Source organism: Pecten maximus, chromosome 5 (assembly GCF_902652985.1).
Source record: "Pecten maximus chromosome 5, xPecMax1.1, whole genome shotgun sequence".
Taxonomy (NCBI): domain Eukaryota; kingdom Metazoa; phylum Mollusca; class Bivalvia; order Pectinida; family Pectinidae; genus Pecten; species Pecten maximus.
Window position 1 is genome coordinate 16,907,369 of NC_047019.1, and position 25,568 is coordinate 16,932,936.

At 35.3% G+C, this 25,568-nt stretch overlaps 1 protein-coding gene across 2 annotated transcripts; it reads left to right on the forward strand.

Moving 5' to 3' along the window:
* The first annotated feature begins 287 nt into the window (after window positions 1-287).
* LOC117327337 (transaldolase-like) lies at window positions 288-23,727 on the forward strand. Of its 2 annotated transcripts, none has more exons than XM_033884269.1 (9): window positions 288-478; window positions 14,716-14,839; window positions 15,272-15,379; window positions 16,052-16,183; window positions 18,803-18,863; window positions 19,296-19,410; window positions 20,186-20,315; window positions 21,145-21,212; window positions 21,509-23,727. In XM_033884269.1, the coding sequence occupies exons 1-9, from the start codon at window positions 412-414 to the stop codon at window positions 21,670-21,672; spliced, it is 969 nt and encodes a 322-aa protein (XP_033740160.1). In that variant the 5' UTR covers window positions 288-411; the 3' UTR covers window positions 21,673-23,727. The 2 variants fall into 2 exon arrangements, with proteins under 2 accessions (XP_033740160.1, XP_033740159.1); XM_033884268.1 differs by lacking the exon at window positions 288-478 and adding an exon at window positions 2,864-3,048.
* Window positions 23,728-25,568: the final 1,841 nt, after the last annotated feature.

Here is a 25,568-nt window from a genome sequence, read left to right on the forward strand (position 1 = left end):
TTAAATACTGCCGATGGTGTGTCAAGTTATCGTCAAATAAGATATCCATCTTTAGTAACGTCAATTCAAGCACTTTGTTCTATTTTGAAAGATTTCTTGTTTAATGACTCATATGAAAAATAAGAAGAAATGCCCAAGTCACTGACTTTACAGTTAACAAATTAACTTTTTTTTATCTTCAGATATCAAACACCTAATGTGTTACTTATATCTCGGAGATATATATGCATAGTCATCATAACAAATTGAACGACGCTATAATGTTGTGTACCGGTGGCTGTGTATCGTCTGCGCATGTACCGGGCCGGTATATTGACTGAAGAATCTTCCTAAGTAAACGTCGGAAATCCTGTGACATATCGACATTTCTAAGATTCATAACAGCTGTCATAGTCGCTAAATATTTCCAAAATGGCTAATGTGTTGGAACAAATGAAGGGCTTCACCACTATTGTGGCAGACACGGGCGACTTTGAAGGTATGTTTACTGCAATGCGGCCAATGGCTGTCTGCATCACTGGTGCGGAGGCTGTACACATGCAAACCTGCTCGTGTAATCCGAAAAACGTGGGTGGTCTTCTTAATTATTCAGAATTATTGAATTCTTATTTTGTATTCAGTGAAAACATATAACGATGCAAAATATCTCTAAGTATCTTTAATCTTTAAACATTTTAGAAATATTTGCGTTAGAATTGAAACTTAATTGTTAAAACATATGATCTCAATGCTCCAAACAGGATCCGGGTTGAAGATTTGATTAAGAGTATTTAACATAGATTCACGGTAAAACTTCAATAGGAATTTCCTCAGTTATATTTTCTAACTAAATTTTGTAACTTTACAGTTGGTTGTAGGTATTTACTAAAATCTATTATATGACAATGTCGCATGACTGCACATACATTTACCAGTGTAAAATTACCCGATAGTTGTAATTTCAATAGCTGTACGACCTAAAAACGAAACACATACATATATATAGCCTCCTTCAGTTTTACATGTGTATGAGTAGCCTGATGGCACAAGGTACATGCTTGTTGAACCATATACAAAAGTGTATTTGTAGGTACCTTAACTGGTAAGTATCCCTGTATACTGCGGGTACATATAGGTGTTGACAAATCTCCTAGAAAATTCGTTTTCTTTCTTTTGTTGTAAAATTAGCTCCAAAATTATGGATTAATAGAACAAACACTATTATTGTAAACAAGTTAAACGGCATTTGAAAAAGAAAGGTAAAATATTTTGGTTTGATTAGTAATGCTCGTTTAAATGCAAATAATGGCTGATATGCGTCATGTCGTTATTTCGTCTGTTATAAATCACCCTTTCACAATGACATAACGAAATAATACTAATAGTTAAAATCTTACGCCAAATAACCAAACAAACGTCCCGCTTATCGATCATGTTGCTTCCGACTGCAAAACCACGACATATTTTAGTTAATATACTTAGACCAACGATAATCTTCGTTCTGTCGTTTTTTGGCAGTCAAACAATATAGATATTCTTCACCCTGTCGTTCTACGGTACATCGCTGCGAAATAGCGATATTCTTCGTTATGTCAGCCCTCGGAGCGCATTTTTTCCGCTGAGCGAAATAAGATCATCTTCGCTCCGCTCTCTCCCCCCCCCCCCCCCCCCCCCCCCCCCCCCCCTTACACGTGTTGTCTGGCGGACGATACACCACCCTCTCCGTGAGTGGTGACAGGACAAAGATTATCATTATTTCATAGCGACTAAAGGAGATCGTCGTTATATTACTCTGTGGGACGACAGAATGAAAACCAACCAAATAACTACATGTATGAGTGACACCACCATCGACGACCGAGGCGCGATAGAGTGAATTCCGAGTTGGGAAAGGGATCGTTCAGGGTATTATTCAATACGTCTTCGAATTCATAACATACACTCTCTCCCCATGTTATTGCTGATTCTTTGGCTATAAAGCTTGTCTTTCTAGGTCGGGATAGTTTTTCAAGTGAACGACATATCTGATCTATCTCTCAACTTCCTTTAAACTCGCTAAAATAATAAACTGTAGAAGTTAAAAAATAAATTAACATAAAAAATAATATCATTATATCACTTGAAGTTTTTCCGAAATCCCTTAAAATCAATTAATTATATTGTATTCTGTCGTTTGTAACTATACTTAAATTACTACAGAACATGTTTAAATATTTTGTCACAACCAGGTGCAGCTATAGTTGGTATAGTTGCTGTTTCAGATCAAGTTAACGTTGTGACAGGTATTGACTTAAGCAATAGATGGTTTACAATTTCAATTAGGATAGCCTATAGCTACTGTACATGACCTTCACGTCTGTTTTCCTTTCTTCCTTTTTTAACAAATTAAATTTATCTTAGTTCTGTGGCATGTATAGCCACTGTGTAAGTTTTAAAACTATATGTGGCGGATACGATTTTGTCTTAAATATTTTGGGATATCTTACATGTCTAGGTCGCATCAGAGACGTCTATATCACATGTGATATAACTTCATAAAGGTCAAAGGGTAAAGTCGGGAAATTGCTGCAACTTTGGTAATGAAAAACTTGCATACAAAAAAAGGCTCCACACTCATCATTCGGCCACATATTGCCCTGGATCATTGATAACTGCGTATACTGAACTGCAAGTTTATATTTATGATTATTCTATTATCAAAAAAATAATTGTCAATTAGACTCTAGATCAGGAACATATATATTGTATAAAAATTTTTTATTGTGTTCGGGGGACGTACAAAGATGTACGTGAATGTGTTAGGGTAATGAATCGAAGTTTACATGTATATCTTTAAAAAACGTGCGTTTAGATTAATAATGACTTCTCCCTAAAGCCGTTACGTCACAGAGCACCCTTTCCAAAACAAACTTCCGGCAACTTCATAAGGAGGATATACATTCTAGCAGCGGCTTGGTTATCTCTTTTAAGTCAAAATGTCTGAGCCCCAAACAAAACGTCAAGCTCTAACAGCTTTGGACCAGCTCAGAGATTTGACTGTTGTGGTTGCCGACACTGGGGATTTTGAGGGTAAGCATATAGACTATAACTCTAAACTGGCACGAGTGAGTTTCAGGTAGGCACCGGCAACTCGTCGGGCTGGAAAGGGGCCCACAATGGGGGATACGTACATGTATATACTATATTTTTGAGGGGAAAACGAAAAAAAAGAACCGTCGAATAAAAGTATTCAGTTGTATTTGATTTTGTGAAATTAGGTATTGTATTTCCCTATTTTTGATACGAGATAAAAATATATTTCGGCCAATATTTAACGTAGATCTACACAGACTTGACAGAGATATAGAGCAAGGGTACGTAATTTCGCACAGTACGTAAATTCGCACACCTGACGATTTTTTGCGTTTTTCCTCTAAGTGGTCGAGGACTGTGCTTTTTTGTTTATATGTTGACTAATGCCAACCTTTAGTGGAACATTTGCCATTTTAAGTATATCTTTTCAGATAAAGTTCGTTTTGAAAACAAATTTTAATTGATACGACTCTCTTCCGATAAAATTGATACCGGATGATTAAATATTTCATTTAAAATAATCCCAGTTGTTGATTGGCATTTGAATTTGCAAATATTTAGGGAAAATATTATTTGATCAGATTATAAACAAAACTGAATACAAATCCACTTAAGTATAACTTATAGCAGCGCTGACCTGTAGACACCCCGTCATTTTCACCGCCTTGTTTACATTACCTCCGTAGGGAGCGGTCATTATTTAAAGCTAAAATGGCGCTCAATTAACACTTTCTAATTTCACATTATTTTGTTTTTAAAGATTTTTTTAATCATGGCATTGGGCTTAATCTTAGTTTAGGATGTTGTTTGTCTACAAGATGACTGGAAACTATTTTTACCAACAAAATTAAATAAGTTAGATGGGTGTGCGAAATTACGTTCCCGATCGTCTTCAAACCCAGCAATAAACACAAGTTAACAACAGCTCCCATGCGCAGTGATACGTGTGCGCATATCAGGTTGCACACTTGTATGTTACGAAGCATTTGTACATCTAACAATGTGAGGTATTCTTTCTTGATTTGAAATTGATTTGATGGAAATGTATTTAAATACATACCGAAAGTGTGCGAAATTACGTACCCCCACTCTATATCTATGTCTCTGATCTACAGTATAAAATTTTACATAACCCGGAACATATGATCGATTTTGTGGAGTCATTATTTAAAAAAAAATAAAGACTGATGGAAGCACGCTATAGTTATATCATCAGAAACATTTGTGAGCTAATAATATAACATTTTTTAACTTGCCTTTAAATTTCCGTTAAGTTACCTGGTAATTGAATATAACAATCAGAGAATATAGTATTGTTTATACAGATATTTAGTTTTCTGAACCTAGTCTTGACCTGTGATCAAGGTCTTATGCAGTTTGCCAGTACATTGTAGTACGTATACTTATGTTGTCAATTGTATTGTAAAGAATACGAGTACATGTGCTTCACTTGTAAAGATACGATCTCATTATGCACATTATTATATTGTACATGTATCTGTCTTTTTGGCTACACTACATACTCTATGTGTTGTATCCTTTGCTGTCCCATGCATGTCACATTGTAGGCCAAAATTTGTATGTAAAATAATTGACTTGATATACACTAGGGATTAGAAAAGTGGAAATTCGCTCGCCAAAGTGGAAATTCCTACCACTTTTGGCTTAACCTACCAGAGGTTTTTAGTAGTTTCCACTGTATTTTTTATATTTCCGCAAAATGTTTCCTATTACCACTGCTTTAATAGTCTTTCCACGGATTTATCACTCTTACCACTAGCTGTTTATTCTTTCCAGTACAATTTAGTAATTACCACTAATTATATATAATTTGGTTTAATTGGTAAAAGTAGACCGCTAGTAACTATAAATCGTTCATCTGTTTCAGAATACTTGCCGATGGCCTCGTCACGGCTGAGCGCGTTCACCTGTGTGTCAAACGTGCCCCGTGACGATGGCAAGTAAAGGCTTCATACAGTGAACGCGCTGTAAGTTTAGCTGAACCATAGCTCTTGACGACCATGGAATTATTAAATGTATATGAACCAACTGATTTATGGTTGTTTTGTTTTCATTTCCATCCACTATTTTTACAGTTGAAATCAAAATCCTTTGATGTACAGCCGGGGACGTCGTCCCCGATTCAGCGCTGCGTTTGCTGTGGGTACATATCGGTAGGTATCTAGATGTGCTGCTAAGTGAATTAAAATCACCTTGTAAAACCATATGAATATCTTCTGAGAGATGTATTTACCTGAATTATTAAAATGTCACACACAAAGTTGTATTACGGTGTTTGTTTTCACTTCCAACGGAGAGATCTCGACATATGTGTCTGTGTATTGATAGCAGATCGAGAGCACCACTGTTACGTAGGTGTGACACGTGGGAACACACTGTAAGTTTAGCTGAACCATAGCTCTTGACGACCATGGAATTATTAAATGTACATGAACCAACTGATTTATGGCTGTTTTGTTTTCATTTCCATCCATTATTATTTTAGTTGAAATCAAAATCCATTGATGTACAGCCGGGGACGTCGTCCCCGATTCCGCGCTGCGTTTGCTGTGGGTACATATCGGTAGGTATCTAGATGTGCTGCTAAGTGAATTAAAATCACCTTGTAAAACCGTATGACTATCTTCTGAGAGATGTATTTACTGGAATTATTAAATGTCCCACACAAAGTTTTATTACGGTTTTTGTTTTCACTTACAACGGAGAAATCTCGACATATGTGTCTGTGTATTGATAGCAGATCGAGAGCACCAAAACTGTTACGTAGGTGTGACACGTGAATCTCGGCCGAGTTGTGTGCGCTAGACTTTATATTTTGCTGAAACTGTAATAGATTCTACTGGATTATTCGATTTTAAACGACAATACATTGTAGATATGTTTTTACCGTTTTGCATGACTTCTGCATGTACGGACTATCCGCGTTGTCTTTGATGATCTTTCACCTTCAATAGACGGCGCTGTTTAATAACTTCAGGAAGTCTACACAACGGTCACGTTTATAAGGCAAGATTTTGTTTTTTGATATTTGTAGATTACAGCAATTCGACTGCTAGGCCTCCAACCACGGACTTGGTATTTAGTCCTTGAAAAATACGGCCAGCGACAGCGAGGATGGGATATCTTACGATATTTGTTCTCAATTCATTTCAGAAGGATCGTCAAACCAGAGACCTGTTATTACACGTGATTAACTGATATATGCACGTTGATGGTCAAATAAGTGAAAACAATAGTTTGTCTTCATTACATCCATGGGTTAAGTCATTTCGTAGATCATATGGGTGTCGGACCTAAAGTGTATATAGGTCCTATATCACGTGATGATTTTGGTAAAAGTAGGCGTCTGAAAGTTTACCCGCGGCGACTCGATTTTCAAGATGGGTTATAAGTTATTATCAAGAAATTTTTTGTTTTAATAACAAAACGATTATTGTTTTTGTTTGTTCTCTTTTAGCGTTTTAACTATGTAAAAAGCGGAATACATTCCTCATTCACTCATTAAATATTTGAAATAAATTGTGTATCAAATAATGTATAGTCGGTTTTTAGCAAGTTTTCTCCAGAAGTATTCTATATCTATGTCCCTGGTATAACCCTGCTATAGTCCTATTACACACGTATCTTGCTCGGTCGGGTACGGACTCGTCTTATAAAAGTGTCAGCTGTCAATCAAGTTAACTGATAAACGTGTGATAGTCCGTTATGAACCAAGATTCGTAAGTCTACCAAATTAACTATTACGGTGGGTTGACAGACATATTTTCAAAGATAGTATTATTGCAATCTGTTTACATGTGACAAAATAATTTGATTGTTGAAATTTGGATTCACCGAAGTAACCAGTGACCATAAACTCGTCAAAAAATAAAAACACGATTTAAATCACATTACAGTGGACCCGCGATAATCCGGACGCCGATAGTCCGGAAAACTCACAGCCCGGACGGAAATGCACGGGAACGGATTTCCGTAACGTTATTTGTACTCACCGGTGGGAAGGGAACGTACTTTTCATTAGTAAATTTCCCTCAATAATCCGGACGATGTTTTCACCACGAGGAGAAAAAAATGTCGGGCCAAGTCACCCGTGTCGACAGCTGTACAAACTATCGCTTGACACTGCGTAGTCATAGCGACCGCTGCCAGGTCATAGCCCCGGGTGTTTACCTGTGTTACAATGTGTAGCTTTTGTTTTTATAACGGTACATTGCTTTTTCTCTACGACCTAAATGTTACAGAATTTATGCACAATCATACATTACGTGATACGATAATTGATTAATCTCAAATACATGTAATAAATTTATGATCGGAAATTAAACACGGATATCGGCTTTGTAACACCGTTACGTGAAACGACGACTCATTGAAAGATGCATGTTATTAATTACATACAAATTTACGTATTAAGCAGTGATCACAAGAACTGGGTTGATTACACACAAATTAGTCAAAAGTCGTCTGATACTTAACTAAGCGTCACATTGTTAAGTGAATACGGGTTTAATAATTATCGGACATACCTAGGAAATCAGATATCCAAACACATGCATTCTGTTGTCCACGTTATATTGCAAGGTTCCCGCCATTAAAAAATAGTCGGCTGCTTTAGTGGATTTCATTTTTTTTTTTTTTCTAATTTTCAAAATGCATCGTCTTAAATTTTATCATTGGTTTAAAAATGATCTCTCCATTGGATTTAATGTACAGTACCAGCAGAGACCTATATACTAAATATATAGGTCCCTGGTACCAGGGTATACATAAACGACCTATTATAATTAACGCAACGGAACTTTTCTAGTAATTTCATGATGTTATTACTTACCATTATAGGGTACAAAAAAATGGCGACGTCAGTCATTTTCATCATCCCACGAAAGATAACAATGAGTTCTTACCTTTCTGTTTTCACAAGATGTCTGGTAGCGACTTGTGGGCAGATAGGTCTACGAAATTAAATGAACTGAAGTGACACTGATTTGTAAATACCGCTGGAATTGATATTTTTGGTTTTATTAACATTCATTTAACTTTAAAGGTAAACACCATCATTTGTACCAGGTCCATAGACGTAGAAATGTATTCACTTGTTTAACGCCTGTCGATTTCAACAACTTATACTATGACCAGTATACAAATCTCGCGTGGACCCACCGTCACCTGTTAATAAAAAAGATCTCCAGAAGAACCGTCTAATCACAATGAATTACAACGAAAGACAGAGTCCGCAATCAAAATGGGATAATCAAGAGGCTTATTATCATTGGTACCCACTTTTATCAATTATTGCAAGCAAAGAATTGTTCGGTGACCAACTAAGGTAAGATGATTTGACCTATATTGTTTCTATTGGAAAGGCTTGAGTGATCGGATTTGAATTGGTCCCATGTGTTTATCAGTATTTTTTTGTTCTAAACTGTCATTCTGTAGCAATATTTAAATTGCTGTACTTAAAACAAAACATGTACTAGAAGGACGGGTACGTGATTAATACTCCAGCATATATTAAAAAAAACTACAATCAGTTGTCATATCGTCATGCCCAGAAACGTAAATGTGTCCATAACGTCACGTGTAGATCATTCATCAGCGCGTTTCGCAATTTTAATATATTGTACCATTCATTGTGATGCGATAATGGCAGAAAGATTTATCAAATGATTCATATCCTAGATAGCCAAATTACATTGAAGTACTTATATCCTTGCACTAAGCATGCACCCGTCGTCTTGAGCTACGACATCGCAACTTATGTAGGTTCTTCAGTTGCGGTGGATTGATTTGAGAAAGAAAGAAAAACTTTTAAGAACCTCCTAGGTTGATATCATAAGGATGAATGATTGTCAATGAAACACGTGGCCATTAAAATGACGATTGCCTTCGGTTGTTAGTTCATTTGTTTATTACAGCGCTGTCGGTCGACTGCTAATCAGCGTATCGGTCAGTCACGCTGATTTTGAAGTCTATGACGCCACAGGTTTAACAGTAACTGAAATGGTGGCCAGCAGTATAGACGACAGTGTGAACAGAAACAACACAGCATGTCTGAATACGATCTGGACATGAGATTTGAGGTTGATGATTTCGGCGAATATTGCGACAAGAAGTCGAAATCCAGCAATATCAGTTTGAGCGTTCAAAAAAAAGAAGATTTTAGTGAAATCGACTCTCAAAATGACCGCTTGGGTAACAAAGAATAATGTATTATACCAGGGGCAAACAGATGCCATACACGACCCAATAATCGGTCAATCACCAATAAAGGTATATTAGTTATGTGTTTACCATTTCTTCCTCGTTACTATAAAAGGAACACGGCATCAATATTTCTTTTAATAAAATAATGTGCTATTTTATTCGCAAATTAATATTCAAATAAGCATACCACAAAAATACAACAGTTCTGGATACTCTGGTTTGTGAGAAAAGACGAAATACAAAGATACAGTAAACTTATGCGTTGTATTCTATACAAAACCCTCTTTTAGTCATGAAGGATACTTCATTCAGAGAGTAATATATTGTATAGATCATGATCTACAATAGACTAAATCTCTCCCGAATGAAAACCCGTGTTGAAGCCTCCAACACACTTCTAAATAATTATACAGATTTTATCCCTTATTTTACATGTCACGGTCTCATGGATTATCGACGATTAAATGCTTGAGAAAGATATAATCTATGAATTCGCAATGGTTAAAGTGTATGACTTTTTGTAATTGTGTAATAATCGTGAATTGATTGAGATCCTTGTAATTTTACTTTCAATTCGTGTGTCGCAAGTCAACAGACTTTAATAAATAAACAAACATGCTCAGAGAAACAATTGCCAGGTGTGAGATTACGCTCGTCACACCTGTCTCTTACACCACAGGTGTCTGTGATTTCTGGCGTTCTAATTGGCACGCGCCGATAATTACTTTTGAGTTGACGCGTTTGGTTTCCGTGCACTTCAAAAAATTCCGAAAATATGCTTATACAGGTTGTGCGTAAATTTAACTTGAATTCTGTTAAGAATTGCGTTTATACTATAGGGAATTCAGGTTGATGAAATCAAACGAATTTTTTTTTTTTTTTTTTTTATAAAATATGCATGTCTTTGTACAGACACTACAGTACCATGATCAAGAACATCTATCATACACTTCCTGATAAAAAGTCATTGAGAGACTAACCCGTTAGCACACTCAGCTAAAGTAACCGTATTACCAATATTGGGTGAATATTACAGCCTTGACTTTCGAGCTTGTATTAGTTGAAAATAATACATGGTTTTAAACGAATCAAAACTGGCGTTGCATAGCAAACATAGTAGAATCAAATGTTACAAGTTATAAACAACCTGTTATGGTAAGAAATTAGTAAGATGATACTCGTTGTATTTGGCCCGTTATAATAGAATATTAGTAAGATGTTACATGTTATATTAATATGGCCCGTTATAATAGAAACTTATATATGTCCCTGGTTTCGGTAGCACTTGTTAATTCACAAAAGTTTATTCAGCACTTACATTATTGTTGTCTAATTCGCATTTATTGCAGGTACGTGTTCACGCGTTTCTATATTTTCCTATATGGCGTCTCTGATGTAATGTCACCGAATCAGTCCGTGTTTTTTTTTCGTTTTGTTGTTGTTGATTTTGTTTACATTAGTTTACTTACGATCAGTCCATGATTTTATGATTCTTACGTAAGTTAAAAACCTGAAATAAAAGACCCGGTAAAGAAGCTAACATTGTCACACAGGTAAACACCCGGGGCTATGACCTGGCAGCGGTCGCTATGACTACGCACAGTGTCAAGCGATAGTCTGTACAGCTGTCGACACGGTTGACTTAACCGGGCATCGTCCGGATTACTGGGTGAATTTACTAATGAAAAGTACGTTCCATTCCCAAAGTAGGGTTCCGGAAACGGAATCCGAATTTCCAGACTGGTGAGTACAAATAACGTTACGGAAATCCGTTCCCGTGCTATTCCGTCCGGACTGTGAGTTTTCCAGACTATCGGCGTCCGGATTATCGCGGGTCCACTGTACCCTGATTGAAAATAGTGGCAAAATGGGATCCATTGATTTTATTCACACGATAACTTAGCATAAAAGTCGAAAGGGAAAGTGTTTTTCTCTTAATGAAGATATTTTAACTAGAATCTTGATACCTATTAACGCATACTTATTACAAAACCTGAATTTTGGCAACTTCTTTTGCAAATTAATCTATATCTGACATAACATCTTGTGAATATTTTTTTTTTTTTTTTTTTTTTTTGTATGTACACTATTGGACAATACATGAAGTAGCACACACCATAGAGACTCCCCGGACGGTCAAAGCTTCCGACAAAACCTTACAAATACTGTATACTGTACCTCGTGGGAACAGTGACATCCTTTACTGTCTGTCCAGTGTAACCGGTTGCTTAGACCCGGGGCAGTAAACGGACAACCATAGGAACACATATCAACACATACACCAACAGAAATTAAACTGTTTACACATTTTTTTTTCTCTCACTCCTTTTATTTTTTTTTTAATATGCACAAAATATATTTCTATACTACATCTTGTTGATCTTCTTAGCCCTGATCGCCCTCCCACGACAGTAACACACTAACATGTTTTTGGGGGCCGATTTGGGGTAGAATTTTGGCCCCATTTCCCATGGTAAAATTGGATATTTTTCCCAATCCGACCAGTTAAAATTCCCAATCGAATGATCTATAAAACAATTGTCTTTATGAATGCGGATGGTGCCGTCCCGTTTTTTTATTTACCAAAAGCCCCAAGGCCTTCAGGTATACAAGATATATAACATTAAACAAATACTGAGGTGTACAGGAGAGTGTTGCATACATGTACATGGAAATTGTTCGATATATAATCAACACTAATCAATTTTGTCTTTTGCTAGCCAAGTAGAGATATTTACCTTTTGACAACTCTCTAACATTATTAACAGATAAGAGTTGGATTAATTAATAAAACCGGTGGTCTTTTGTAGTAACATTGCTTTATATATTTTACCCTCAGATCTGTATATAATGGACATACCAAAATAAAATGAAACTATGGACCCGTCGTCATCCAATTTCCAGTTCCTGAAGTAAAATCTATGACACTTCTGATTATCAACCATACCTTTTTTTCCCCGGTGGCATATTTCATTCAAAATAATAATAAGAAACTATCAATAATCATTGGATTGCATGTCCGTCGCAGATAATCCTATTACCCGTACACTTCATTGTATCCGACAGGATGATGTAGACTAACCTACAATAAAAGTACCAATCTGTAGTTACTGCTAACCACATTTACCTCAATCCGGGACGTAGAATTTAGTTCACTTTTATCATGGAATTCTTTACAATACCGTTAATGTAGTAGTCTGATTGTTGTACCAAACAAATTTCAATACAATATCGCGCTACCGCACTATTTCACAAAATATAACTCGAGAAAAAAGCACACAAACGTTCCCAATCACAGCGCCATCTATTGAAGGTGAAAGGTCATCCAAGACAACGCGGATAGTCCGTACATGCAGAAGTCATGCAAAACAGTAAAATGATATCTACAATGTATTGTCGTTTAAAATCGAATAATCCAGTAGAATCTATTACAGTTTCAGCAAAATATAAAGTCTAGCGCACACAACTCGGCCGAGATTCACGTGTCACACCTACGTAACAGTTTTGGTGCTTTCGATCTGCTATCAATACACAGACACATATGCCGAGATTTCTCCGTTGTAAGTGAAAACAAAAACCGTAATAAAACTTTGTGTGGGACATTTTAATAATTCCGGTAAAAACATCTCTCAGAAGATAATCATACGGTTTTACAAGGTGATTTTAATTCACTTAGCAGCACATCTAGATACCTACCGATATGTACCCACAGCAAACGCAGCGCTGAATCGGGGACGACGTCCCCGGCTGCACATCAAAGGATTTTGATTTCAACTAAAAAAATAATGGATGGAAATGAAAACAAAACAACCATAAATCAGTTGGTTCATATACATTTAATAATTCCATGGTCGTCAAGAGCTATGGCTCAGCTAAACTTAGTGTGTTCCCACGTGTCACACCTACGTAACAGTGTTGGTGCTCTCGATCTGCTATCAACACACAGACACATATGTCGAGATCTCTCCGTTGGAAGTGAAAACAAACACCGTAATACAACTTTGTGTGGGACATTTTAATAATTTCGGTAAATACATCTCTCAGAAGATAGTCATATGGTTTTACATGGTAATTTTGATTCACTTAGCAGCACATCTAGATACCTACCGTCAGATATGTACGCAGCAAACGCAGCGCTGTATCATCAAAGGATTTTGATTTCAACTGTAAAAATAGTGGATGGAAATGAAAACAAAACAACCATAAATCAGTTGGTTCATATACATTTAATAATTCCATGGTCGTCAAGAGCTATGGTTCAGCTAAACTTACAGCGCGTTCACTGTATGAAGCCTTTACTTGCCATCGTCACGGGGCACGTTTGACACACAGGTGAACGCGCTCAGCCGTGACGAGGCCATCGGCAAGTATTCTGAAACAGATGAACGATTTATAGTTACTAGCGGTCTACTTTTACCAATTAAACCAAATTATATATAATTAGTGGTAATTACTAAATTGTACTGGAAAGAATAAACAGCTAGTGGTAAGAGTGATAAATCCGTGGAAAGACTATTAAAGCAGTGGTAATAGGAAACATTTTGCGGAAATATAAAAAATACAGTGGAAACTACTAAAAACCTCTGGTAGGTTAAGCCAAAAGTGGTAGGAATTTCCACTTTGGCGAGCGAATTTCCACTTTTCTAATCCCTAGTGATATTAATCACATCTTCAAATTATAATATGATTAAATAATTATGTACACTTAGATTCCAGATATTTATAATTGGTCATGTAGTATTAATGACAGTACAACAAGTAAATATGTCCCTTTATCAAGACACAAGTAAATAACAAATGATCACATACATCCTGTCAAGTTTAAATTTCCCTGCATTGCACTCCCGAATATATTCAATACAGAAATCAAATTCTATGATATTGGCATGGAAAGCTAAAGTACTAGTTTAGTAGATAAACAACGAACAATGTCGGTATATTTGTTTTGTCCATATTATGTATATATATATATATATGCAGGTAAAATATGGAATGGTTTCAAATGTCAGATCAACAACTTCATTATTCCCACTGAATACACTGTATACCATCGCGCATATTCCATATTCAAAACTGTGCATTTTAGTTAGCATTAATTAGCAGAGTTGCAAAAGTCTACATTTCAAATCAATTTGGCAATATATAATAACAAATGTATCGTAAACTTGCTTGATTACAAGACTGAAAATGTAATATGTGTCATTAAGATAAAACTACTGGTAATTATATATAGTTATATACTAACTGATCCTAAATACATGTAGATAATTTACAATCTGATCGAGATGTATTTATGATGGTAGTAATTGGCATTAGTGAAAAGTTGACTGCTTACTATTGACTTAAATATTTCTAATACTGTAGTTTAACTGTAGTCCCAAATATTTATTAACTTGATATATATATAACGAGTGAAAAAGTTTATATCATTCATTTCAGCTATCGGAAAATACAAGCCAACAGATGCCACTACAAACCCTTCCCTCATTTATGCAGCCTCAAAGATGGATGCCTATCAGAGTCTTGTTGAAGAAGCGATAAGTAATGCCAGGGACCAGGGAGGGTAATTTATGTTTTACATAAAACATAACATATTTATAAATGCAAAAAATATTGCTATTATTATCATATATATATATATATACATATATTATTAATAATGTATGTGATAAACCAACAAATGGTTCGGGGTCCTGCACTCACAGAATATCTGGAAAAACTTAATTTAATTTCTATCTATGTGGTACTTTTAGCAATATATGTACAGTTTAAAAGGACCTGTAAAAATAAGTTGTATATTGATCCCTGCAAGTGTGAGAAGTCCTGACAGTGTATATTATCTCCTTATGAACAAGTAATATTGCTGAATCTGAATCAATCTTCCCCTGGTAATGTTTTGTCTGAGTGAGCCACAGGTTATATATATGCTGTATTTATATATATGCCATGGTGTGATATTCACCATATGTCTGAGTGTTCAACTTTTAATTTTTAGATCAGTGCAAGACCAATTAACCAACGCAGTGGATAATGTCTATGTCAAATTCGGATGTGAAATTCTGAAGATTATTCCTGGCCGAGTGTCTACAGAGGTTGATGCAAGGTAACTATATGTGTCCTTATTAATTACTGAAACAGTAAACAGCATGTTGTTTAGATAATATACATATCATTTGATATGCAACATTGACAGCTGTACATATATTAATGACAAAATTTTGCTGATAAAATTGTTTAATTTTCAGCCATATCTGAAATTGGAATGAGAAATGTCATATATATGTCATCATTTAGAATATAGAAATGTTTTACACAAAGATGGCAAAATATGTTTCATTAAGGAATGATTAATTTCTATAAAACTATAAAACTTTCTAGAAATACTACTGCATGTAGCTTTGAACCAATTCAAATAAAAAATTCAGTATGGTTGTCAATTTCCATCTTGCATTTTTGCACCATAAATGGTTTCCATTTATAACATGAATCATTCTTCAAAATCTTACCCAAGTCAATATTAATGTATAGCCTTGTGAAGTTGACATATTTATGGACAAACTGGAAACCAAGAAAATGAAAATGCAAATGGTTACTTAAAAGTAAGAGCGTCAAAAGGCATCATTTGCAAAACTAGGATTAATATTATAATAATGAACATGATAAAAAGGCCTATACCTTCTATTGTTACAGTACACAATACAAAAAGTGTATGTGAACTTGACTTCCATAAACAATAGAATTGTCAATAATACTCAATATGTAAATTTATTTTCAGAATGTCATTTGATAAGGATGCCATGATTGCCAAGGCACTGAAATTGATAGAATTATACGAGGAAGAAGGTATTAGCAAAGAAAGAATTCTCATCAAACTTTCCTCTACCTGGGAGGGAGTTGAGGCTGCCAGGTCAGTATCTTGTCTTCAAATAACAAGCTTAAGTCTTTCCAAACTGGGCCTATAATGGTCCCAAACTTGGCCTAGAGATATAGTGATTCCATATTCACCCTAGAGATATAGTGATTCCAGACCCAGCTTAGAGATGGTGATCCCAGATCCAGCATAGAGATATTGATCCCTGCAGACTCACCTAGAGAGAGTGATCCAAGATTCACCTAGAGATAGTGATCCCAGACTCGGCCTAGAGATAGTGATCCCAGACTCACCTAGAGATAGTGATCCCAGACTCACCTAGAGATAGTGATCCCAGACTCACCTAGAGATAGTGATCCCAGACTCGGCCTAGAGATAGTGATCCAAGAATCACCTAGAGATAGTGATCCCAGACTCACCTAGAGATAGTGATCCCAGACTCACCTAGAGATAGAGATCCCAGACTCACCTAGAGAAAGTGATCCCAGACTCGGCCTAGATATAGTGATCCCAGACTCGGCCTAGATATAGTGATCCAAGATTCGCCTAGAGATAGTGATCCCAGACTCGGCCTAGATATAGTGATCCCAGACTCGGCCTAGATATAGTGATCCCAGACTTGCCTACAGATATACATGTATATAGTGATCCCAGACTCACCTAGAGATAGTGATCCCAGATTGGCCTAGAGATCGTGATCCCAGACTCGGCCTAGAGATAGAGATCCCAGACTCACCTAGAGATAGTGATCCCAGACTCGGCCTTAGATACAGTGATCCCAGACTTGCCTACAGATGTATATAGTGTTCCCAGACTTAGCCTAGAAATAAGATCCAAATATATACCTGGCCTAAAGAGAGACCTAGGGATAAGGTTTCTAGCCTTTGTGTACAGGATTGAAATCCAAAATAGAGAAATTTATGTTATACTGTCTATTAATGAATGATAATTGTAATGATTGATATTTATTTTAGGGCTGTCATTAATGAATGTATGAGATATACGTGTTCGTGTAATAATGAATATGATGTCATAGAGTAATTGGGTCTTTAAGGGTCTTTTAGGGAGACTCATTTGAGTTAACTTTTGCAAAATGAATTATGTGAAAAATAAAATCTTAAATTTGTTCCAATAAAATATGAAATTTATTGAACTTATTAATTATGTCAATTAATCCCTATAAGGTTTTAATATGATTATTCAGTTATTTTAAGTAAATTCTATTTAACACTTGACTTTCATTAAAGCTAACAGTGCAAGTTAAAAAGCATCCGAATGAGATTAAAAAAAAAATTTACATGTACAGATTTCCAAAAATCGTTTCCGAGACAATCCCCAGTTATGATAGTGTCGTATCTAAGGACGGGCAGACATTTTTCTTTTTTGTTATTCGTGGATACAACCAAGCCGCAGCTGCTATAAAAAGAACATGCTTCGTCACACTCGCATTCACTCTAACCTCAGGTGTTCACGGTGACACACCTGTATCACCTACACTATATCTGTACCCCACGTGACATGCAACTGCATCCGCGAACGACACCAAACAGAAGCACTTACCTGTAACCTGAGCAGAAAGATAGTCAGTGTCTCTCAATTATCTTTCAAATCTTGTTGAAAATAAAGTCTCCAAATAATCGCTGGAAAATGCATAACAAATTAATCCCAAATACTCTATCCATCTTCTCACATGTTTTTCGTGGGTGCAGCCATTTTCATAATAAGTAAACAGTCCGAGGAGTTCCGATTTTTACTCGCATATCTACACTAGCACTCCTTGGATGTATTCCTATTGTCTACACTACACTAGGGCTGTTGTTGTGCAGTAGTGCGGTTTTAGCACGCTTTAATTGCGTTATGACACATGCACAAATAATACGAAGACACGGAAAATATTTCGATGGAAACTATGGATATAATCTGTAACAGTTGTAAAGTTGTTCTTGCTGCATATCCCACTGGAAAGACTCGGGTAGGAATTTACTCATATTTACTCTATTTATACATTTCATTAGGTGCATGTTTTGTTGAGGCCCAAAATTTTGTATTGTCAATACTTTTTTCTTTTTTTTGTAAAATAATATAAAAAGTTACCTCTTCATATTCCATATTCAAGTTCCGCAAGTTCAAGTTGCGTACAATGTGAACAAAAACTTATTGGCGTGTGTATTGAGAACGTAATGGAGAGATGTGTCGCTATGCGCATACATGTATCAATAGACTGATACTTGTCTCAATGAACGCACACGCTTTTATAGCGGTTCGTATCCATGCATAACAAAAAGGAAAGATGTCTGCCCGGCATTAGATACGACGCTACCATAATTGGGGGATGTCTCGGAAACGATTTTTGGAAATCTGTACATGTATTTTTTTTTTTTTAAATCTCAATTGGATGCTTTTTAACTTGCACTGTTAGCTTTAAGATCTTATTTCTCTGTGTGAAGATGTATTGAGCCCTATTGATCAAACCACAAATTGCTAGAAAATTTGGCAATTGTCCTGGGAAACTCTCAAATATAGGTAATTTACATTTACATTAGAGCTAGGCAACAATATTCATTATATATTGACTTTAAAAATAAAAACAAGTGTTAAAGACCATTTGATCAACTTCTTTCAATGCTTAACTGTTGACATATCCTCTGTCTACAGGGTTTTGGAATCTCAACATGGCATTCATTGTAACATGACCCTTTTGTTCAACTTTCATCAGGTAAGAGTTTTCATTGGTTTATAAGGAACATGTTGTAATTTTAAATCACAAACTTTTCATGACTTATATCCAGGAATTGATTTGTATCAGTATAAGGTTAAATTCATTAAAATAAAAAAAATATTCAGACCATCAATATTTTAATATACAATGAAGAAAGAGAAAGAAATTAAGCAATGTCTGTCCGTGATAGTCCTCTACAGAGGAAGCAAGGGTTACTTCCCTTCAATCTGAGCATTTCATGGCAACAGAACCATATATTATACATATATATGTATATATATATAAACAGAGAATGAAGAATTATCTCCCCCTAACTCCTTGCATTTTGCAATTATAGCACCTGATAACACCTGTCATGTACATTGTATACAGAAGGAAGCTGTTACATAGTTGAGAACAGTATTTGATTATTGTATATTTTATTCACAGGCAGTTGCATGCGCGGAAGCAAACGTGACATTGATCTCCCCTTTTGTTGGTCGTATCTTTGACTGGTATGTCAAAAATACTGACCAAAAGACATATTCCATGCTTGAAGACCCAGGTGAGATTATTATAATTTTTTTGTGTTCACAAAATTAGATTTCTGTTGAGGAAGTGGAATGAGTCAATTCCCTGTGACCAGCCACAGGCATTCGCCTCATCAGTAAAAACACCTGCTATACAATTGATTTTACATAAGGTGTATTGACAGATGAGGTGAGTGCCTGCTGTGTAGGGTAATAAGTATGGTTCTGGAGCCATATATAGACGAGATCTTGGACAAGCGACAGTAACTTAAAGAGTTATTGCCCTTTGTGTAATATTATTATTGGACTTTTTGTATTTGGATGAAATTAGGGCTGGAGAGTCATTTTGCAATGTTGTATGTTTTATAAATAAAGGATGTAACATTCTTGGGGTAAGAGAAAGAGGGCCTAATAGGGAAAATCTAGCAAAAAAACAAACAGAAAAAAAAATTACTTTACATTCTTCAGTTAACAAATCTGAACTATCCAAAATAGTGTCGGTTATAAACAACCAAGAGTTCAAATCAACACTAGCTGTAGCTGGAAATTATGTTTTTATTGAAAAATATATGTGTTCAAACTGTCCACCATATCATTTTAATATTTTTGAGGCCTGAAATTATCTATTCGGGTGCCATGATGATGTTATGATGTATAATTAACTGCCACAACTTTGGTCACATTGGGCTATACATGTAAGTAAAAAAAAGCTTAAAATACAGTTCTTCACCTCCAGAGGTATTACCCACATGAACAGTGTTAACTTTGAATACTAGCATTTCAAACTTTTGAACATTTTTATTTCTGTAGGAGTGGAAAGTGTGACAAAGATCTACAACTACTACAAGAAGTTTGGTTACAAGACGGTAGTGATGGGTGCTTCCTTCCGTAACACTGACCAGATTAAGGGACTCGCAGGCTGTGATCTACTTACCATTTCGTATGTACAAATATGTTATATTATAAAAAGTGTATTAACATATGATTTGTATGTCACTGCATTTTATACTAAAGTAAATCTAATAATGATGATAATAAAATGTGTTATGTAATGCTATTGAAATGCAGAAAAACAAGTCGGATTACTTACATTATGATTATTACTTTTTTTCTGCTTTGAAATTTTTTTTAACTTCCCTTCGTCAGATGATTAGAATTTCTGGATATGCTCCCACTCCCATTTGTTCATTATAGACATAACTGTCAATTCAATAAAAAATAGGCAAGCATAGAAAAATGAAATTATATAAAAGTGATAGAACTATTAGAGCCACAACAGCAAATAATATTTTCTTGAAACTTGGTTATAAGATTAAATGCCTAAATGGCTCGGTGAAAGTCGATTGCAAATTTTCGGAGAATTTATTTGGCGGAGTAATGACCACTTGATCAAAGAAAAATGTAATTTTCGGAAATATCAGTGCAATAACTGCAACAAATATTACTAGATTTTCTTTAAACTTGATAACAACATTAAATGCCTTAATAACTCAGCTGAGTTTGATCACCATTTTTATGGACGTTATTTAGCAGAGTTATGACCCCTTGGTTTACGAAAAATGTCATCTTTTTTTTCTTTTCTTTTTTGAAAAGCTTCTTTTCCCACTCAATAACTGTTGGAAATAGTTTCCAGCTAGTTCTCTTCAACATTTAGCTTTGGTAATGTCAGATCTTATTGTGTCAACAGCATGAAAATGACATATTCCAATCTGACCTCAAAAGAGTTCACCTACAATATGGTTCTTGAATTAATTTCCCTTGTATTTCAGACCTTCCTTGCTACAGAAACTCAAAGACTCATCTGATGGGGTTGCTCAGCAATTGTCAGAAAAAAGAGGTACTGTTTGTACTTTTATTATCTCCCATGATACCTTGTTATCTCCCTTGAAACTAATTATCTCTCTTATGATGTTGTTTTCTCCCTTGTGACTATAATTAGAAAATAATTTCTGATTAATCAAAATGCCCAGATTCATAAAACTTTTGTGTTAAGTTTCTGGATTATGCCTGGCAAGGAATATGAAAAAGAAGTGACCTTGATCCATATTCAAGTTTACAATTATAAAATTGTATTCCGTCAGTTCATGTTAAAATGTGTGTTATTGTTTTTGATGATTCCTTCTACTTTCACAGCAAAATTAGAAGACATTGAGAAGGTAGAAGTGAACGAAAACATTTTCCGTTTTGAAATGAATGAGGATGCCATGGCAACAGAAAAACTTGCTGAAGGTATCCGGAAATTTGCAGCTGATTCCGTCAAATTGGAAACAGAATTCAGGAAAAGGTTGCAGCAGTAAATTTGGACATCAGTAGATTCAACAAGACATACCTTTTTGATATCATCATCAAAGGATTAAAATTCTTAAAGTTCTTAATCGGATATTCAGTTAATCATATCCATATAGTATTATAGTTAACTGTATCATGCAAAACTTCCTATGGTCTTAATTCTTGTATTTGGAAGCATTATCATCATGAAGAGAGAGAAAGAAAACAACTGTACATCACATGTGACTGTAAGGAAGTAGTTAGCACTAAAAGCTCGTTTATAGCTACTTGTTTGTATCAGGATATTTTTATTCTTAAGATATTCTAAAAGGAGTCTCATCTGAATTTTATTCTCATCCTTGAACAAGAGTATTAATATTGTAAATTTATATCGAGCAAGATGACACAATCAATACAAAAAGTACACGATTACCAAACCATACAATCGCTAAAATGTAGAATTCCGTTTACGTTATGGTGTACATTTGATTGATGTTGAGGATGTAAGTTAGCTAGGTTGTTCTTAATGTCTTTTATATACCATTATCTGTCTGGCAGTGCTAGAAGTGCTTTGATCTTTGATGCATTATAATGTCACTAATTATTACAAATATGTACATATGACTAGATACCTAGGTAAATAATATGAATCTATATATAGATTGGTTATAAATCTGACAATGTGATATAAAAATGTTTATTGTCTTCAAAGTGCCTTTGAGTAACTGTATAACATACTTCCACCGTTTGTTTGTATAATTAGTGTTTCATGCCTCAATAAACCTCAGACACTGCCTTTCATCCATGTGTGGATATATACATTGATATTGAAACCTTGTGGAGCATTTCTAGAAAAAATCCTTGTGTGCATTTAATGATGAAGGTAATTTATTGGAAGTTAATTGCCTGAACCTAAACTCTGACTTTTGACTGGTGTATCGCTCAAAGACAAGACTGTACATTATGCATGTACAAACCGCAGCAACATGCTGCAGTATTTTTTGTCTTTTGACCATTTTACTAATTACTGATCAGAAACACAGTGGATATTGTCATAACCACTGTACTAGGCCTATGTGTGAACACCTTAATAAATCACAAGGTCTAATCAGCTGTATACATGTATTATATAGTTCACATTGGTTTGAATATTCTGTAGTCTTAAAATTGTAACATTCTAAAATATCAGATCATTTGGAGCTCAGCTTGAACAAACTTTACTATTTAATATATTACTTTTCTGCAACAGTTTTGTGATAACAATTTTATATTTAGTGACAAATTTATTCCTCTTCATTAGAAGCCATATCTAGTAGATCTCTTTCAATCTAGTTATCGTCTATCAGCTTGAGTTAAGATGTTTTTATATCTCAAGCAAGACATTCCATAAAAGGAAATTGAATTTAAAGAAAAGCTGTTAGCTTAAAATACAACATTAGAGCAATGCTAGCCAGGCTAATCTGTATTTATATATATAGTGAAATCTTATTTTGACTTGAGATGAATTGTTGTATGCCCTCTAGGATTCATCTGCAGTTTGTAGTAACTACGTCACTTTAAATTTATTTAATCAGATTTATATAATGATTTATACTTAAATGTTCATTGGTGTCCAATACCAGGACCCCAATTTTACTATCTATTAGTATCATCTATTAAATTTTGTGTCCTCTCTGTTACAATTGTCTCAGTTTTAACATTGCCTAATTAAATATATCAAATTTTGTAATTTCCAAAATACAATGGTCACATTGAACCTGTGTTGTAAGCATACTTATAATTTTATTTTCAATTAGAAATCCAAGATTCTGGAGAGACATTTAATAGTGTGAATATATTTTCATGATTCATGTATCATTATAAATAAGTATGTAGTTGGTACAAAATGTTCATTGTACCATTGTGGTGATTCATGGTGTTAATTTAATTTTAAGGTAAATTATGAACATTCTACACAATGTATACTTTAAATATATATATATATACCTTTGTGTTTGTATCAGAAAGAATCATGAACATTTGTCACATAATGACTTTAATAACATTTGAAATAATTATGTAATATAAAGGTGATATTAATTGCAGTTTGTGTTGGGGTTCTGTATTGGATTAGGTACCTTGTAAAATATGTAATATATTTGTTGACAGATATGACCAGTGTTTGTTATTGAAGTGATGTATCCTAGTTGTAATCACAAAATTAACTGACCGTGTCAAATGAAGCCACCTGTGCACAGTTGTAATATAATACCGACACGCATGGTGGCCTGACTCCTCTCTTACTGAGCCCCAGGCCAGGGCAGCTACAGTAATTATAGGCTAACAGGTGGTAGGGGTCTTTTGTTTATATACTCAGGCCAGGGTTGTGGTGGTCCTTTGTTTGTATAATCAGGCCAGGGTCGATGTGTCTGAATTTTCCAGGGATTTTATGAGGGATGACTGCCGAGAGCAGAAGATGGCTGACAGAAATCGGTCGCTATAGAAAACAAATTAGCGACCGCCGTTCCGAAATCACCGGGCGTTAGTCACATTAGACAGGTAGTCGCTATACAGAGGGTCGTTATATAGTAAAATCTCACGGGGAATCTTAAAAACGGTCTTTATATACAGGCAGTCGTTATATACAGGGGGTCGTTAGAGCAGGTTTGACTGTATATGATTACAATTACTGCTCCTCCAACAGTGTTTAAGTTGCCCCAAATCATCTACATCTTGTTAACTATTGTCATGTCTGGTGATAGTACAATATCACATGCCCACTTGATAACAACACTATGTGTATTGGAACATTACATTTACCTCTATATACTAAAGTTTGATGGACATGTAAATATTAGTGGAGACCCTGGAAGTCTTTGCCATTGTTCATCTGAAAACGACATCAGGTCTGTCCAAAGAGGGTGATTGTTATTTGGTACAAAAACCTCTTGTCCAGTCTGTCGCACCATTTGAATCCTGATAAAGGAAAAGGTCCTACCAGAAAAGGAAAGCAGATTCAAAAGACAACCCACGTACATGTACACGGTTATTGCCATTATAAAGGGTAATGCTTTCCCCTGTAAACAATCTTTGTATTAAAAGGAAAATTGAAAGATTAGAAAAGATCAGTCTAACAAAGATAAGTCAATAGTGGTCACCAAGATCCTTCTGCGATCTCTTGTCTTGTATTTAAATATTTCATATTTCGTAACTTGTTAAGTCACTCCCTACCTATTCCTTCGCAGATCTGACAATCTTCAACTTGATAAGTAGGTCAGTATATTATGGTAAAAGAGGTACGGTAAATCTGTAGGTATAAAATATATCATTGATGGAATTGCTCTGTGACCAGTTTCCAAATATGGAGACTGCATGCAGTGTTTTATCACGTAACAGGCTACGTCACGCAGGTGAATGTATGGTAGGCTAGCATGGTCTAATAGAATCTTTCCCTCCCTGCCATGGGATTGTGACAAAAAAAATCTCAAGATTCATGAATTTCCCCGAGGGTTGAGATTTCTTCGCCACACTCCCTTGGTAGGGAATGATTATTTTTCTCCAGCCACTTCAACTACTTGCAAAGTACAAAAATGCATGTGGTTGGCGCATGAATATCCTCATATTAAGAAGTACCCATCACAACCCCCAAAAATGCATCCCAATACCATTACACAAGAAAACATAGTTCTAAAATTGATTTGTATATTTATTGAAAAAGACTCTGAAATAAGGTATCGGTGATACTATTCTGATGTTAAAGACAGCGCATCACTCATTTAATAAAACTCTGTGTCTCATACGCATCTATCATTAAATAACTAAATAACTATTAGTGACGTCACTCAAAAAGTACTTTCGTATGTTCTTCCGATTAAGAAGGTTAGCACATGCAATCTGTCGTACCCCAGGGGTTGACAAGAGAAATTTCCCACGACTAAAACTGGAG